The sequence below is a fragment of the Emydura macquarii genome, unplaced genomic scaffold (assembly GCF_026122565.2).
Source record: "Emydura macquarii macquarii isolate MOO-44397 ecotype Brisbane River unplaced genomic scaffold, CSIRO-AGI_Emac_v2 contig_2897, whole genome shotgun sequence".
NCBI classification, from domain to species: domain Eukaryota; kingdom Metazoa; phylum Chordata; order Testudines; family Chelidae; genus Emydura; species Emydura macquarii.
Genome location: NW_027133034.1, coordinates 60024472 through 60042392, shown reverse-complemented (window position 1 = coordinate 60042392; position 17921 = coordinate 60024472). Strand labels below are relative to the sequence as shown.

At 39.2% G+C, this 17921-nt stretch overlaps 1 protein-coding gene across 2 annotated transcripts in view; it reads left to right on the top strand.

Annotated features, from left to right (window-relative positions):
- The window catches only part of DDX4 (DEAD-box helicase 4), a 101978-nt gene that overhangs the window by 1660 nt on the left and 82397 nt on the right, over nucleotides 1-17921 (top strand). For both annotated transcript variants that reach the window (XM_067568845.1, XM_067568846.1), the window contains exon 3: nucleotides 6513-6576. In XM_067568845.1, the coding sequence (XP_067424946.1) occupies nucleotides 6513-6576 (64 nt within the window). The remainder of the gene's footprint in view (nucleotides 1-6512; nucleotides 6577-17921) is intronic.

Here is a 17921-nt window from a genome sequence, read left to right as displayed (position 1 = left end):
TGATTCTGTCTGTCACTTGTGGCCTTGTTGCTGCAGTTTTATAACTCCTTGTCTTATAACTTCAGCCTTTGCTATGGCTGGATGAAGTCTGAAGGACTGTGTTTACAGTTCTTCTAGTTGTGACCTTACTCTGTTTTGGATGGGTCCTGATCTGAGGTAGAGCAGCTTTACACCGCCTGTCCCAGGGCAGGTTTTATTTAGAATTTTAGGCCGAACGGCCACGTGTGCAATTAGTTCACAAAGATCTTTTACTTATAAGCAGGGTTGAATAGGAGGGAAAAATCACTTGTAACCTTCCAGGTTTTGCCTATAAATGAAACTCCACCCAAATCCAAAATAAGATGCCACCCACTGTAGTTAGTGCAAATGTTCAAAATATGAACATGTATGTTCTGCAGTCGTCTTGGGCTTGAGTATCCTCTGCAGTATTGCCAACCCCAGATGCAAAAAAAAAAAAAAAAAAGTTAGGCTCACCAAAAAACATGAGACTGGCTTAAAAATCATGAGATTATGTAAAAGTAATATATTTAGTGTTCTTTTTATTTGCTCTCTGCTTTTTGAGCTGTTAGGATGCACTGGGGTCACATTTTGAAGCTTTGTCCACATCCATGAGGGCTAGAAACTTATTTTTTCTCTAAGAATGAAGGCTGAAATCATCACGTATTCACTTGACTCCAGGAGCTGGGGCTTAAAAAAAACCCAATAATTATCACGAGACTCATGACAAAATCATGAGTTGGCAACACTTACTAGTTTTAAACAACTTGAAATTTAATTCTTTTGTTTCCTCATAGCTGCTGAACCAGGCAACTTTCTCGCCTCACAGGTTTTCAGGATGCATACTATGTGCCTATCAGCCCACCTTAGTGTTTCCTAAAATTAATCATAGGTTCTCAATGTTTTTAGTATGTTGTTTTGCCCTTCAATGTAATGTGAGCCTGTGAAGCTCTCCAAAGATGCTGATGGGTATGACTGCAATTCTTGTTTGCAAAAAAAAAAGTTTTTTATCTGAATGTTTGGCTCATAAAACCTCTAAATTGCAAATCTGCCTTATGAGCAGTTTAAGGAGTAGTATCTCTTCTATCTCACCTAGACTTTATCAGTCGGGACAGGTGAGTTAATTCCAAATCAACAGATGGTTCTTCTGATATCTGACAGTTCAGGGGCTGCAAACAGCAAGGATTAATTTGCTAATCATCTCAGGAATTTGATTAACTTCAGTTTCAAAGTTAATCAGGAAGCATGTGCTTCTGTCTTGATTTTAAAAGTTGATTTGTGCTGAAAAAGGAATCTTGCTTGCCCATCTTATACAGAGTTAGACCAGATGACTGTGTCCAACGATACCTTAAAGCACTATGAGGAAAATTGCTAAGCACATACTCCTGAACAAAGGCCAAGTCTTTGTCAACGGTATACAAGTCAAGGTCCATTTCAGAAAAGTATCCTCCTTCCTACTAAGCTGAAGATTTGGAGCCAGCAAGGAAGGGCCTTGGACAAACCCCACTGTACTGCACAGATAACTCCATGGAGGGTGTGAGGAGTGGGGTGCAAATAACAGACCTAATCCCTAACATGATGTGGGAGATTTCTGCCTTCCCCTGTTCTGTCTGGGGGAGATGAAGAGGCAGCCACAATCACCCAACGGAGACCTGCTTCTCATTAGAGAAGATGACAGCCTGCCCACAGAGCCTCAAGTAAATGTGAATGGAGAAAAGAGCGAGATCCCTTCTGTTTTGGTCTCTTAGAAATTGAGTTTATAAATCACACTATGCCAGGGCCCCAGCAGAAAGGGAATGGGAGTTACAGCTCCCTGAAATGATGGACTTCAGACTCTCAATCAAACCAAGGGTACCCCTGTGGTGCCTACCCGTGGATTGGGGTATGACCCTCAGGTTTTAGAGGGGTTTAAGGGAGAGGAATACTTCAGCAGTACCATGTCCACATTCTGTTTGTGAGTCGCTGCCACCTTGAGTCATCTGAGAAGCACGCTGAAGAGTTTAATCCAGGGATCAGTCGTCTTGGTCATTGCCATTGGAGCAGTTTTCCCTTTTCAGGAGAGGAAAAAGTCTTCAATCTAGTGAATGAAGCTCATGAATTACACAAATGCACCAGATTCTGACTTTATACAATTAGTGTTTTGGCTTAAGAAACACTCCTGATATCTCCTGTCTGTATAGCCTCCAGTTAAAGGGGCTTCAGGTATTAATTTATTTCAGTTCTGTGGTCAGGCAGTACCTCTGGTGAGAACTCCCAGAGAATTTATTGTAAAGTATGCCATCGCAAGAATTCCAGGGTGAACGATATTGGGATTTTTGCACTTGAAGGAACAATTATTTAGAAATGTTCATGGGACATGGTGCAGATACAAAAGAAAGATGCACATCAACCTCCTCCAGCTTAGAGCTGTGAGTGTTCAAGGGTGCTGTGTCAAAGCATGGTACACCTCATTTGATTTGGCACAGTGATGGTTTTACCAAAGGATACTGGGAGCATAACTTTAGCCAGAGAGATGAATGTTTTAAAATAGGCAAGGAAGAATCTCAAAGCCTTAGAAGCTACTCACCTGGCAAACACCTCAACTAGGAAGTGGGCTTGCTGAGGCCTCGTCTACACTAGGATTTTACATTGGTATAGCTGCATGTCTGAGGGCTGTGAAAAATCCACACCCCTGAGAGACAACACTCTACACCGAGGGTTAGGTCGATATAGCTAGGTCAATGGAGGAATCCTTCTGCCGACCTAGTTACTGTTTCTTGGGGAGATAGATTGCCTATACTGACAGGAGAACCTCCGGCGTAGGTAGTGTCTGTGCTGAAGCGCTACAGCAATGCAGGTGTGCCACTGAAGCATTAAGTGTAGACAAGCCCTGACATGTCAGACCGTGTGATTAATCCCTCAACAGCACAGTTGTCCTTTCAGAGTGCTTTATCTGGGGGAGGCATGAAGTGGATCTCTTTATCCCTCCATTGAGCCACAGGCAGCCAAGCTCTCAATGAGGTACAGAGACCCCCCTATTCCTAGGCAATAGATGTAGCAGCTGATCAGTCTCTCGTGTGTCTTCTTCCCCCCCCCATGTCCTCCCATGGATCATGAGAAAAGTTAAGACAGTTGGAGGAATGTTGATGCTAGTGACTCCCAAGTAGCCTTGCGTTTATGATACTAGGAAGCGATGATCCTGTTAGATTATCATTCCCTTGCCTTGTCTTCTCAAACAGTTGTCTCGGGGCCATTTTATCACATTAGCCTAGGAGAAGCTACCACTGAAGATGCGGTTAGGAATTGGAATCTTAAATTGCCATTTTTTAATCCATGCCTGGTGTCCGAACAGGAATGGACTTGGCATTCCCTAGAAGATAGGTTTTACCTACCAAGGCTAATGTATCATGATCTCTTCTCAGAGACAGACTGATTCAATAAAATAAATCTGTGTAGCAGTTTAGGAAGCCATACATGCTTTTTATATGCCATTTAGGTAGATATCAGAGCTGCTTCCAATGCAGCTTTCAGGCATAGGTTACTGAGCGTGGTAGCCCAAGTGACTGGGTTCCTGGATAAGTCTAATCTGCCATAGGTATTGGGAACTGATCGATAAGACCCAGTCTTCAGGTTTTTGGACACACGCAGGCAAAGAGGAATTTAGTTTTACCTGTAAACTGTTCTTTTGTGAGGGGATTTCACAATTTAAATAATACACTTATCGGGAAATCTATTTTGTACATAATTGACACATTGGCTTATAACTTAGTTTGACTAATGCTTTGTAAGTTGACTGGTTAGTAGAGGGTGGACTGGTTGTAGTAAAAGAGTGATGGTGGGGAAAGCACCAAAGTCTTTGGGCATGTCTATACTGACGCCGCCGCCAGATCGATCTTTCTGGATCGATTGAGCAGTCAGTGTAGACCTGCTCAATTGATCAGGAAGTCGACTGAGTAAAATCACCCACTCAAGTAGCGCAGCACAGTGAAGACACTGCACAGAAGGGAAGCACAGGAGTCGATGTGAGTTACGCAAGCTACTCTGTGTAGTTTGTGTAACTCCCATCGACTGCTGCCGAATCTCCAGGTAAGTGTAGACCAGGGCTTACTCACTAATTGGTGGAGTTCTTCAGTAAGCAACGAAGAAGTGAAATCAATTTCTCAATTGTTGGCGCTCTTTGAAATTCTCCTTTTAAGTTCATTAAGTTCCCAACTCTTGAAATGTTGCTGTTCTAACTTGCTTGATTTGTGCTTGCTTAACAATCTGTTCAGTATTTTACTTCGGTGTTTTCTCTCTAGATCTGTAAATTGGTGTGCAGGTGAAAATAAGAATAGCTAAAGAAGGTTAAAAAGAGGTAGCTAATTGTTCAATGTTTGTTGTATTCAGCCCCCCCCAAAAAAATTGTTGCACAGAATTTACCATATATTGGCTCTGAAATAGCATTATGCACAAATTTAAAAATCCAGCCTTCTCTTTAACCAGGATTGCATGTAAAAATATTGATTTATATATGAACTATTTGGGATAAAGCTAAAGTTATCAAAGGAACTGACTTCTCGTATGCACATTCAAAATAGCAATTTATACCTGTTTTGCTTTAGTGATCTGCTTTGAGAAGGGTTCAACGATATGGTAGAAAAGCAGGGTGAATAAAATTGATGTTAAAAATAGTCAAATTTTTAAAATTAAACCTTTATTTTTAAAAAATAAGCAAATTTAAAGTTTAATTGAAAGTATGGCAATGTGTTAAGGCCTAAATTTACTATAATATATTAAAATAATTTACATTAAATTAAAATACATTAAGCAGTACCTATTTGCTGCTTATGTTTTAAAGAAGATCAAGCCTCCAAGCTGCTGAAGTGTTAAACAAGCTTTTGATAGCAGTAGTCTCTTCTGCAGGTTCAGAGAGATTGTCTTCATTTCATTTTATGCAACTAGTTCAGTTCAATGACTAGTTCATTGGGAAACTGGGAGTTGAAAAAAAGGACACAAGCTTTTTTTCTCTTTCAATATATGGATAAAACGAGGTGTGAAAGTTTGAGCTCTACTAGTTCTAGACTCTTGAAGGTGTGGTGAACAGAAACAGTTCACCACAGAAATAGTTCCCTAACTACATTTAATACTTTTTGGTTGAATAAATCAGTTAACTTTTAAATGTAAAACATGTTTTATACATTTTTTTTCTTAAGTATCCAGCACATTTAAGTTAGTTTTATTTAATAACATAATTAAAATGTGGTTTTCGACCATTTGTGAGTTCGTTTCCATCCAAATACAGCTTAACACAGATTATAACTAAAAAAAATTAGTCCTCTAGTAAATAAGAAATGCATCATTCACCATTTTCTAACAATAATATAAAAACTAAGATTCTGAATAAGTATATGTTTAGCTATATTACTGAGTAAATGTGTGTAAATATAATGTATTCTGGTTAATGAAAAATACTAAATTTTGTATAAAGGCTATCTGTAGCTGCCAGTCAACATGTTTAAATGGCTACTGACCAATCAACTGTTCTTTAGAAAAATAACTAACTAAAAAATACAAATGTGAAACAAGATTAATATTGATGATTTAAATCAAGGTTTCCTGCTTGCTGATATAAATCATCATTAAAATATGTAATTTAAATTGCTGTGATTTAAATCAATCCACCTTGTAATAAACCCCACTGCAAATAGCACATGCTAGCACTCCGACTGTTAACATTAGTGGAATTGCACCAGTGCTTGACAAGAGGTGGTAAAATTAGAGAATTCTCAGTGGAGGTGTACAGCCAATGATGACATCACAGAAATCAAGAGTCAGTGTTAAGGGATTAATTGGGTTTTGGTTAGACTTCTTAAATGTTTGCCTAAAGCAAACCAATGTAACTTAAATTTTGGTTAAAAAGTATGTTAAATGTTCAGTAGCTTTGCTGTTTCAATTAAATTGTTAAAGCTCTCAGTGAACATACTTCCATGATGTTTGCTAGCATAACTAGGGAAGATCAAACATAGCATTCCTAATCTGTCTAAAGTGGAAAAGTAAGAACTTCCTTCCAGTTAATTTAATAATAATAATAAAAAAAAGCAACCCAAAAAACATTCAGAACTTTCGGCATCAAAGAAGCAAAAATAGTACAGGTCTATTTAAAAAAAAAAAAAAATCTTAGCACTTGATCTAGGGAATTTACAGTGTTCCTGTGTTAAAGTGACATGTTAAAAATGAGTGTGCATTTTGGCAGCCCCTAAAATTTGAGTGTCAAATATTGTGCTCTGGAAGTATGTGAAAGGTAAAATGTTGCTCAGTTTCATCATTTAGCAACTGTAGAAGATAAAGATTTCGAGAGAGATGTAAATATATTTAGCATATATTAATTCAAAATATTTTTAGACTTGAACATGACTTTATTAAGAGCATTTACAATATATATTCTTGGTGCATCAGAAGTGTAACTTGCTCATTGGTAGAGGCATTTGCAACTGAAGTATTTTCTTTACTTGGTTCAGAACTATAACAGATCTAATGTGTCTTCCTGGCTGTTGTAGGATAACTTTTCTGGAAGAGCAAATAACCCCTCATTTAACTGCAATCAAAGGATAAATTCAACAGGTATGTATTAAAGCATTTCTAATTGTAAGCATTTGTGTTTTGGATCACTTTAGTGATTTAGGAGATGCAGGAAGTTTGCAGTCGTACAATCTTATGAATATATTTCAGTACATGATAATATAGCAAAGAACATTTAGTATGAATCAGCCATTCTTCTGCTATCTTGCATGCTTACGATTGGTTTCCTAAAGAATATAAACAGATGCAGTGAAGTTGGGTTGGTTCTTACTGTTCTTAAGAGCTGAAATTAAAGGAAAAAATCTGTATTTGTCAGTATTTATTTTAGAATACATACAACGGGATGACTTTGGAAGTTTAAAGAACTGCTTGTAAATGTAGCGTATTTGGGATTAACCAGTATAAATAGAGGCTTTCCATTTTGGGATTTATACATTTAACACTATTGCAAAGAGACACTAACTTAAAAATTCCACTGCACTCTGTTTTTACTGTCTAGTGTAACAAGTAACATCTAAGATTGCTTTAACTGAAAGTGTAGAGAAAAATATTTATTTTTCAGTTTGTGCATATTGTATGTTCTAGAATTCTTGCCAGAGCAACAACTAAGCACCTGATCAGTTACAGCAGGCAGCAAAAGGTGCACAGATATGCACTAAGACTAAGTTTAAGTCTGTAAGGCACTGTGCACAGTAGCTTAAAATCCTTTAACAGAAGTAATGTTATTTGAGTTAATTGTGCTTGCCTGGCTTAAAAAACTTTATCGTTATTCAAGAATCTCATTTGAATTCTACAAGAAGAGTTGATTGTATAACTTTTGAAAGTTGTTTAATTTAGGAGCTGAATGGTCTCATTGAAAGTCAACAGGAGTTAAGAACTTCTGAATATTTTACCCAGCCTGTAACAGTACTGAACAGAAAAGGCATTACAATAGGTATAGAGAATGAATATCAGTGGGTAGCATGCAGGTTAGGACACCAGAGATTGTCTATACTGCAGTTAGATGCACTGGCTGACCCAGATTCAGGGGGGCTACGCTGTGGTGGTGGTAAATGCAGTGTAGACTTCTGGGCTCAGGCTGGAGCCTGGGCTTGGAAGTCTACACTGCAGTTAAACAACCCCGCAGCTGGAGCCTCATGAGCCCGAGTTAGCTGGCACAGGCCAGCAGTGGGTTTTCAATTCCAGTATAGACATACCCTAGAGACCAGACTGTTTTAGGGATAGATTTTTTTCCAGTCAGTGTGACTCACTTTCCTAGGTGCTTTAGAAAGGTGCTTAGGTGCTTTAGAAAAATCTCTCCCATAATGTCCAGCTATTGACAGATGTTACGATTTTTGTATCCTCCTTTGAAGCTTCTGATACTGGACATAGTAAGAGACGCTCGTGTGACAATTTTGTATTTTTGGTACATGTGTAACCATATTTAGGCGAGCTGTAGGAGACATTTAATACATGTGTTCCTTTTCAGATAAACAGTTCTTTAACGGTGATTTTGTTTTCTCTTGGTGATGTGTGAAATATCCTCAAACAAAGAGAAGCTAGCTATGCACAAGGTGTTGAAAAATCGACACTTCTGAGCAGTGTAGCTATGTCAACCTCAATATAAAGTATAACTACAGCTAGGTTGATGGAAGAATGCTTCTATTGGCTTAGCTATTGTTGCTCAGGGAAGCGATGCCCTTACACCAATGGGAAAAATCCCTTCTATCGATGTCAGCTGCATCTACAATATGGGATTGATTCAGCAGCACTACAGTGCTGTAGCTATGCTGATATAGTCCCCATAGTGTTGACATGGCCTGGATGTGTCTAGTTACGTTTTTAAAGACCGTAAGAGCAGAATTATTTGATGTAGATAACTGACAAAGTATGGGAATGAGACACTTTTTCATATGAAAAGCTTCTATATAATTTGAGTCACATTTCCTCCATCCTCCAGCAGTCTTTTTCTGCACTTTCAGCTGCCAGATTTTCCTAGGTCACAACTTCGCTGAATCAGTTTCCTCCCACCTGCTTGTGTAGTACGTTGTCTACTGGTTGTTAGCTCATCACAAGAGCTGGTTGCATTTCAGAGTTGGCTGTTAAGAGTACTTTTCAAATGATGCATACAATATTTTATTATGAAATATGTTGCGGTACATAAACATTAGTTATGGTTGTATGGCTATATTTTACTGAAGCAAGACATGACTTTGAACTTAATGTTCATGCAAACAATTCTAAAGTGAATTTAACTTTCCTGCCTCAGTTGTAGCATCATGTTCCTTCCATACTAATATGTAATTGCTGCTTATTCTCTTGGTGTAAGGCATTTGTGGGAGAAAGGTACTGAGTAGTGTTAGTCAGTTTCCTCTTCTGCTGTCTTTTTAAAATCTCTCCTGCTACCAGTGACAGAATTATGAAAGATCATGTCTAGGTGGTGCTGAAGTAAAATTTCTTCTCTACCACTCTAGACTTTTATTGTAGCATTGTCCCCAGTCCACACTTGTATTTTTAATGGTTTATTGAAGCAAATTTAAGCCCAGTTTAAAAACTGCTTAAAACTAATATGATTTTACATGTTGAGAGAGTTGTTGGGTAAGAATGTGGCTAGAAAATGTTACCTGTATCAGCTTGATGGTTTACACTGGGTTTGATTTCTCCAAGAGGAAAAACATGGTTCCCCTTTGAAGATTGGTTGTGTTGTATCAGCACATCTTAAAACAGATGGCTGCAATCCTAGTACGTAGTGTTATAAAGTGCTAGTTAGGGAACTGCTCAGCTGGCATTCTGAATTTATCTTTCAGTGGCTAACAAGTAATTGTGCACAGTGCTTTTTATGCTGGCTTCTGGTGGTATATCATAACTTTTGTTCTTTAAGAGATCAAGGCATCTAGAATCTTGGGTGACATACTGTAAATGCTAATAAATCTGGAAATAGAAAATAAGGATGTAAAATACTAAATGGTTATACAGTTAACTGATTAGTATTAGTTTTACCAATAAGACTATTACTTATCTCTTAACCGGTGGCACGGGGGTTCAATCTCTATGGTGACAGCATTGGGCAATGGAGGAAGTGGCTGCACTGCTGCCTGGGGAGGCAGAGACCCTGGTGCAGGCACAGTGGAGCACCCTGCTACAGAACATGGGACCACAGTGGGGGCTCCATGCTGAGCTGGGCTGGTGGCGTTACCCAGGGGCTGAGGGGAGAGAGTGGTGTGTGTGTGGGGAGGGCGGGGGGTGGGAGACGGACACAAAATTATATTGGTTAAAGGGTTAACCAATATAATTTTAATAGTTTAAGTGGTTCTCTTTTGTAACTGATATTTACATCCCTAATAGAAAAGGCAGATATAATGCAACAGACATAGATGTGCGTTTTCATTTTTTTATTGTGGTGGGGGTAAGAATACTTTCCTGATCCATTAAATCAAATTGCACTACTTAGTTAATTTTTTTGGCAGTTTACATTATGTACATTTCCCTCCACAGATCCACACTAAGATTTACATGCTTAGGGAGATGGTGATGAAACTTTTTTGAGAAATGTATGCATGGTGTGCTTATGTCCTGCAGGCTCTTACCCGCCCTGAGGGAAGCACATAAAGAGGGGTTGGCAGTTGGCCAGTAGAAGTTCCTTTCTTTCATACCAAGCATCTTAGGAATACCCCCTACCACTTTCTTTTCTGACTGATGACCTGAAAAACTTCATGCAGTGCTGACAACCTATTGTCCAAGGATGCCAAACACTTTTCATTTTAAATAGTTTGAGTAGTTAGTGGGTTTTTTTTTTTTTAAATTAGTTGGGTAGATTTTTCTCTTCCAACCTTGTGGAGAACCAGGCATTGAGGAAATGAGTTTAAGAAGCATGCCTCTTGTGGTAACCAATTTTTTTATGTACCCAGGAACACTTTCTACTTTGCCTAGTACAGTAAAGTGCAGGAAAAAGCATAGCTTCTCCTGCAGGGTGCAAAAAGATCTTTAAACTGTTCTCATGAGAGAGACAGTCAAGTTCTCTCTGAAGCTGTACATCTGGAAAAGAAGGTTCTCTAGGCACAAGCGGTACTGTATCAGAACCAGATAGGATTAGCTTGCTTTCTTCCATGTGGGATGAGAAATTATTCTTATAGGGAGAAAAATGCCCTGAAAAGTCTCCTCTAAAAATGCTGCTGGTCCTGAAATCTAATTTACTTGCTTACCAGTGACTTCTGGGAGTTGTTTGGGGGAAAGATCTGTCTAAGCCTCAGAGTCAGCCTTTGCGTATATCAGGAGCTGTGGCAAGTAAAGCAGTCCTTTGCATCCAGGCAGTTTGAAATGCACCTCCCTCTCCGATTCATCTACTCTGATCTCTGAGAATCATGTTATAAGGTGTCTTATGGATGGAATCTCTGAAGATTTAGCACTGTTTGATGCTGAGCCTGGATTATTGCCCTTTGGAGTTTTGTCCCTTAGGTTTCCTCTGAACTTCTTCAATGCAGAAATTTAAATCTGAGAGAGACTTCGGGCAGTGGGACTTTGGTGGTGGCCTCTGTGTTGGGTTTGATGCCAAGGGCAGGAGTAGGGGTTGGGAAAATCTGGTCCTTGGTGTTTCTTTTGCTGTCCATTCTTAGAAGGCCCAGACTCCTTGTTCTCTTGCTCTCCACTGTTTGGGCTTACCCTCCACCTCTTTAAAATCATCAAGAGCTTGGGTGAGGGGAAGATCTTCGCTGCTTGGAAAGGCTTTTGCAGCAGTGCTTCACCATTCTTCATGTGATTTGTCAGTCACCAATGCTTTCTCACCATAACTCTCCCTAGGAGGGGATTAGAATTGGGAAGATAATCTTTTGAGGCCACCCTCTTAAATCTTTCCCAGATGAAGTCATCACTGCTTCCTTGTCACCCTCATGCAGTGGTGTATAGGATGGCAAGTATTCTGGAAAATTCACTTGGCATTACTGAAAGGGCTCATACACACTCTGTCATCCAAGAGCTTTAGGAAAAGGACAGTGCAGCCCTCCTCGTTGAGAGCCTATTGAACCCAGGCAAGGATATTTGGAGGTACTCTACTTCTGTGGACTGTCTCAGAAACATTCATTAGGTTCCAAGGGAAAGGTTTGACTTATTATGTTAACATCCAGCAGTTAGTTCACTGATGGTGTCCCATGGCCATCAATAATCTTTGCTACAGGCATCAAGGAGTTCTGATAGCTGAATGCTTTGTGCATAAAGCTTTGTTAATTGGCAGCTGCTACAGCTTCCAATTACCAGGCTGTTATGGTTCACTGCAAATTCTTGTGTAATAAGGTACGCACCTGAGCTGATCACATGTTAGATGACAAAGAGTTCGTTCTTTAACCTCTTTCCTGAGGGACAGCAGCTTTTCATGCATTCCTTGAAAGCATCTTTGCTATTTCTTGACAAAGCAACGAAATAACTTGATACTGCAATGATTCTGAAAAGACCTGTTGGGATTAATACTTATGGCTTGTCTCAGAAAGTTCAAGCCAAGTTTCTTAACTTTCTTTTTCAGGGACCTGAACTTTTCACTGTGAAGATGGGCTGAGATCATAGGAAATTGAAGGCACTCAAGACTGCCAACTTGTTTTGACTTACAGCAGTCCTCTACCTGCACGTCTATGTTCATGGAAAAACTTTCATATAAAGAGACTGAGAAGATAGTTTGTTTACTTTAGAGAGACAAATAAGAAGGGCTTGATAAGTGTACTGAGTATTGAATGTTATTAACCAGGTTAATCAGGCACTCTGTTTTCCTTGTCTCGTAGTACAGTATAAGCACGGGTTATTCCATGAAACTGAAAAGTGGGGAAAAAAAGACACAACATAATACTTTTAATACATATAGACTATGAAACTCATTGCCACAGGAAGTCATTGAAGCCAAGAACATAGTAAGATACAAAGATCCATTCCCTCTTTGAATTAATTACAAGAATGCATTATAGTAAATACTATGAAAGTATACTGAACTAGATGGACCAGGACTGGCCCTAGACCAAATGGCGTCTCAGGTGAGGAGCATCTTGGGTGCCCCCTATTTGTTAAACTTTAGAATACCTTATTTTTATTGAATTTGTAATCCATTTCATGACTTAGATGCACTATTTGAATGCATGATTTATCTCTGTCATATAAGAAAATACATTTGCATGCTAGGATCTGTAAATCTGTATTTATTCATGCCATATAAGCAAATAAAAAAATTAGTTTCCTTTAAGGTTATAGAAACTTTTAAATTTTAAGAATGATTGAAATGTACTAACATCAAGAAATTGAACTGTGCACACACATTGGGTGGACCAATATTAAATAGTGTAACAGTAGCACTATTACAGTAGGTGACAGGCTTAGAATGTTAACCCTAGTCCTTCAGTTCAAAAGATCGCTTTTCCTCTTTTGTTGCTAACAACAAAAACTGCACCCCAAACCCAGCACCCCAGGTGGTCGCCTGCCCCTAAATCTGGCCCTGAGATGGACCGTGGGTCTGATCCAATGAGAGTCTTTGGTTTCTAAGAAATAATCCTTCAATTTTGTCCAGATCTCTGTAGCCTTCTGCTTTGTGGGAGGGAGGACACTTAACTCAGTAATTCAGTTTTTCTGGGAAATAGTCCAGTCTAGAGAGGAGTGAACTAATGCAAATCGATAGTTCATTTGCCAAAAAAATGCTGTTTCAGGCCAAGTGAAGCTATTGGTGTATTCATGTCGAGTTTCTTGAAATGTTTTGTCCAAACTAAAAGTCAAAAACATTTTCTAAATGTCAAAATGAAATGTTTTGACACTCATGTCATTTTAATAAAAGCAAAGGATTCATAAACCAGGAGCACGTGGTGGTACTGCCCTCTAACCTTTAGCTCAGTGGTTAGGGCACTTACCTGAGATGTGGGAGATCTAGGTTCAGTTCCTCTGTGCCTGATATGGAAAGGGGATTAGAACTCGTCATCCTCGTTGTAGGATTGTGCGTTAGCGATTGGGCTATAGGATATTCAGGTATGGTCCTTTCTTAGTCTCTTGAAACTGTTCTATTTTTTTCAAAAGACTTAGTCATCGGAGCAGGGACTTGACCCCAGGTCTCCTACATCCTGGGTAAGCACCCTGACTACCAGGCTATAAGAGTCATTCTCACTCTGTTCCTAGACCAGTGACACTCCATGATGGGGAGTTCCTTAACTGCTGGGCTTAAACTTATAATGGAGGCAGTAGCATCTCCCTATTACCCTCATTTTGTAAATACTTACCTCTTTTCAAAATATCTGAAAGTAGAAACTCAATGTTTTGTTTTGACATGTGTTAGATGGATTGATTTGCCAAAAATTTCAGAAAATGTTTGTTTTGATTGAAACTGACGTTTTTTCAATTTTGCAAAATGGCTCGTAAACTGAAAAATCCACTATTTGCCCAGCTCTAGCTCAGATCTCATTAAAGAGGTCAGAGGTTGTATTTCTAATACCATAGTACTGAGGAGCTCTAATTGTGGACCAGGACCCCACTGTGTATAAACACAGAATGAAGATGGTCCTTGTGCCATAGAGTTTACAGTCTAAGCCGAAGACAAAAGATGGTTACAAACAGACTGACGGGTACAATAAAAGATTGGGGAGTACATACAGACAGTATTAGTCAGTATGACTGGCAATGGTATCAGTGCACTAATGGCTTAACTTATGTTTTTTGTAGGCATCGTAGCAAAGGAAAGTTATAATGAGGGATTTGCTGTTGGGCAGGGCTGTCATGGCAATGTGTCTAAAGATATGCCGGACTGGTTTCATTGACTGTTCAGTCCTCTTCCCATTTTTGTCAGCATTCCTGGTTATTTCCTTGGGCTGCTGGTTGTCAGAAAATGAACTAGATATGCCCCTCAGGGCAAGGTTGTGTCAGAACCCAACCGTCTTCCAAACCGTTTTCTTTATAGACTGCCATCTCATGAGATTTAAGGGAAATGGTTTTGGCCCTGCTAAAATGTAGGAGGTAGAGCAGTGGTGCCAGAACCATATAAAATGAAGGAAATTTTGTTCCTGCTATTTTTTTATTCTGAAGAAAAAATGACTTACACATTATTTTCTCTTCAAGATGAACAAATATCTAAAAAAGTTTTATGTGGTCTCTAAAGCTTTTCAAGCTGTGTGCACATCCAGTTGTGACCTCATTTAAAAGCCTGTGACCATGACTTAGGGCACATTCCCTTAGAGGGGTGGCAACATGCTAAATGGAAGGAAACATGAAAATAGATCTAAGGTTCTTAATTTCAAAAGGGGAAACTTAAAAAAAAATTAAGGGAATTAGTTAGGGAAGGGGACTGGACTGAAGAACTCAGGGATCTGAATGTGGAGGAGGCTTGGAATTAGTTTCTGCAACACTGACTTCAAGTATCTGAAGCCTGCATCCCAAGCAAGGGGAAAAAATTTGTAGGGAACAGTTGCAGACCAACCTGGATGATTAGGCATCTGAAACAGCCTTGAGGAATGGAAGATGGGATGTATCAGCAAGAAAAATTGCTATTTGAAGGTCAGAAAGTGTTGGGGAAAAGTGAGAACTGCTAAAAGCTAAGCTGAATTGGACCTTGCAAAGGAAATTAAAACCAATAGTGAAAGGTTCTATAGGTATATAAACAAAAAGAAAACGAGGAAAGAAGTAGTGAAACCACTAAACACTGAGCATAGGGTGGAGATTAAAGATAATCTAGGCCTGGCCGAATACCTAAACTACTTTGCCTCAGTTTTAATAAGGGTAATGAGTAGCTTAGAGGTAACGGCAGGGTGGCTAATGGAAATGAGGATATGGAAGTAGAAATTACCTCATCTGAGGTGGAAGTCAAACTCAAATAGCTTAATAGAACCAAATTGGGAGGCCTGGATAATCCCCATCCAAGAATAGTGAAGAAACTGGCACATGAAATTGCAAACCCAATAGCAAGGTTTTTAATGAATCCATAAACTTGGGGGCTGTTCTCTATGAAAATGGAGAATTGCTAATAGTACCTATTTTTAAGAGAGGGGGGAGGAGGAAAGTGATCTGGGAAACCACAGGCCTGTTAATTTGACCTCAATTGGATACAAGATCTTGGAACAAATTTTGAAAAAGAAAATAGTTAAGGACAAAGAGGTAAACAGTAATTGGAATAAAATACAACCTGATTTTACAAAAGGTAGATTGTGCCAGGCCAACCTGATCTCTTTGTTTGAGAAGATAACTGATTTTTTAGACAAAGGAAATGCAGTAGATTTAATCTACCTAGATTTCAGTAAGGCATTTGATGTGGTTGCACATGGGAAATTACTATTTAAAAATTGGAGAAGATGGGAATTAATGAGAATTGAAAGGTGGATAAGGAGCTAGTTAAAGGGGAGACTACAACACTGAATGGTGAAGCTGGAGGAAGGTTACTAGTGGATTGGTCCCAAAACCAATCTTATTTAAGATTTTTATTAATGACTTTGGCATAAAAAATGTAAATGTGCTAATATTTGCAAATGATGCAAAGTTGGAAGATGTTGCCTGAATGGAGGAGGACCAGAATATCATGCAAGAAGATCTGGATGACCTTAGAAACTGGAGTAATAGAAATGGGATGAAATGTAATAGTTCAAAGTGCAAGGTCATGCATGTGTGATGCGGCTGTGAAAAAGGCTAATACAATCCTAGGATATCAGTTGAGGTTGTTTCAGTAGAGATAGGGATGTTTTGGTAGCATTATACAAGGGACTGGTGAGACTTCATCTGGAATACTATGTGCTATTCTGGCCTGTCATGTTTAAGAAACATGAATTCAAACTGGAAAAGGTTCAGAGAAGGGCTTCTAGGATGATCAGAGGAATTGAAAACCTACCAAAGAACTTGGCTTGTTTAGCCTAACCAAAGGAAGGCTGAGGGGAGATATGATTGCTCTCTGAAATACATTAGGGGGATAAATACCAGGGAGGGAGTGGAGTTAAGTTAAGCACCAATGTGAACACAAGAACAAGCAGATATTGGCCATCAATAAGTTTAGGTTTGAAATTAAACAAAGGTTTCAAACCATCAGAGGAGTGAAGTTCTGGAGCAGCCTTTCAAGGGGAGCAGTGTGAGCAAAAAGCCCAACTGGCTTTAAGACTGAGCTTGATAAGTTTATGGAGGAAGTAATATGATGAGATTGACTACATGCCATTGTGGGCAATCTTTTGATTGCTAATAGCAAATTGCATTATCCCCAGATAAGCATAGATGATCTCCATATAATCCAGTTAGTTGATGCTTGAATGAAGTTAGTGAATATACTTTAGCAGCTATTGCTACAACTCTTCCAGATCTCAGTACCATCTTTCTTAAATGGGATATACGAAACACTTCATGCACTTGTTCTAACTTTGTTACCTCAGGCATTTGGAAGCCTGCATCTGTACTTAGATACAAATCAATTTTTGGTGCCCAGTGCATCTTATTTAATGCTTTTCTCTGTACCCTGATTTTATAGTAAGTTGGTACTGCCAAAGTGATTTCCTTTGCTCATGTTCCTGAGTGCTAAGGCTTTCATCACATCAATGCTGAAGTTTATAGTGTTTGTGCCACCACAATTTGTGGTTTTATAACTTCTTATAGCAACTGGTGCCTGTACTGATTCAGTGATTTAGTGCTGAATTTTTGTTTTGTGGTTTGGTGCCTATTTCAGTTTGACATTTGTTTCTCTGTTGGTTCTGCTTTCCCTTGATGCATGTGCTCCCTAAGGAGAAATGAAGACTGCTCTTTTGCTTCATGTGCTGCCAGTGGGGTAGAACAATGTTGAAGACTATCCAGGATTGTAGTCTGTTTTGCACATTGTGTTCTCTCATATTCCATGTTTAAGGTCATTTCCACGCCTTAATAGAGGCATTCCACAGAGAACCTCCACCCCCATAAGTCCAGCCCAAGGATAGCCCAGAGTATCTAGAAGAGTAAACCCTAGCAGTTACTTATTGAAGCTGGAGTTTGCCAAGACCAGAGAAAGCCGGGACTCCGCCATTCTTATTGGTGCACACCTGCCCACCTATTATGCCCAGCAAAACAGCTTTACTACCTAAGCACCCAGTGCTATTCCTGTTTAAACAGAACTGTGCTCCAACATTGGCTCTTAGATACAAAGAGGGTTGGGTCTTCAGGTGTGGAGTCTGTAGATGTTTGAAAATGAGACGGGTTCATTAGTCAGTTTGGTGTTGCAGTACTGAGTAGAGTAATGCTTAAACACCTCTTAAAATCTGGGACTAAGTCCATTAGGGACCAGTAGCAGAATTATAAACCGCTTATCTGAACTGACTGCTAGATGGGCACAAGGATCTCTGGTGTGCTACTGTTGGTTGTCCAGAATTGGCTTTTGTTTGTGAAAGCTTCAGTTTCTACAGTCAAAGCAACTGACAGGAATATTTCTGGCATTTGTATTTGCCATAAGGTGATGTGATCAG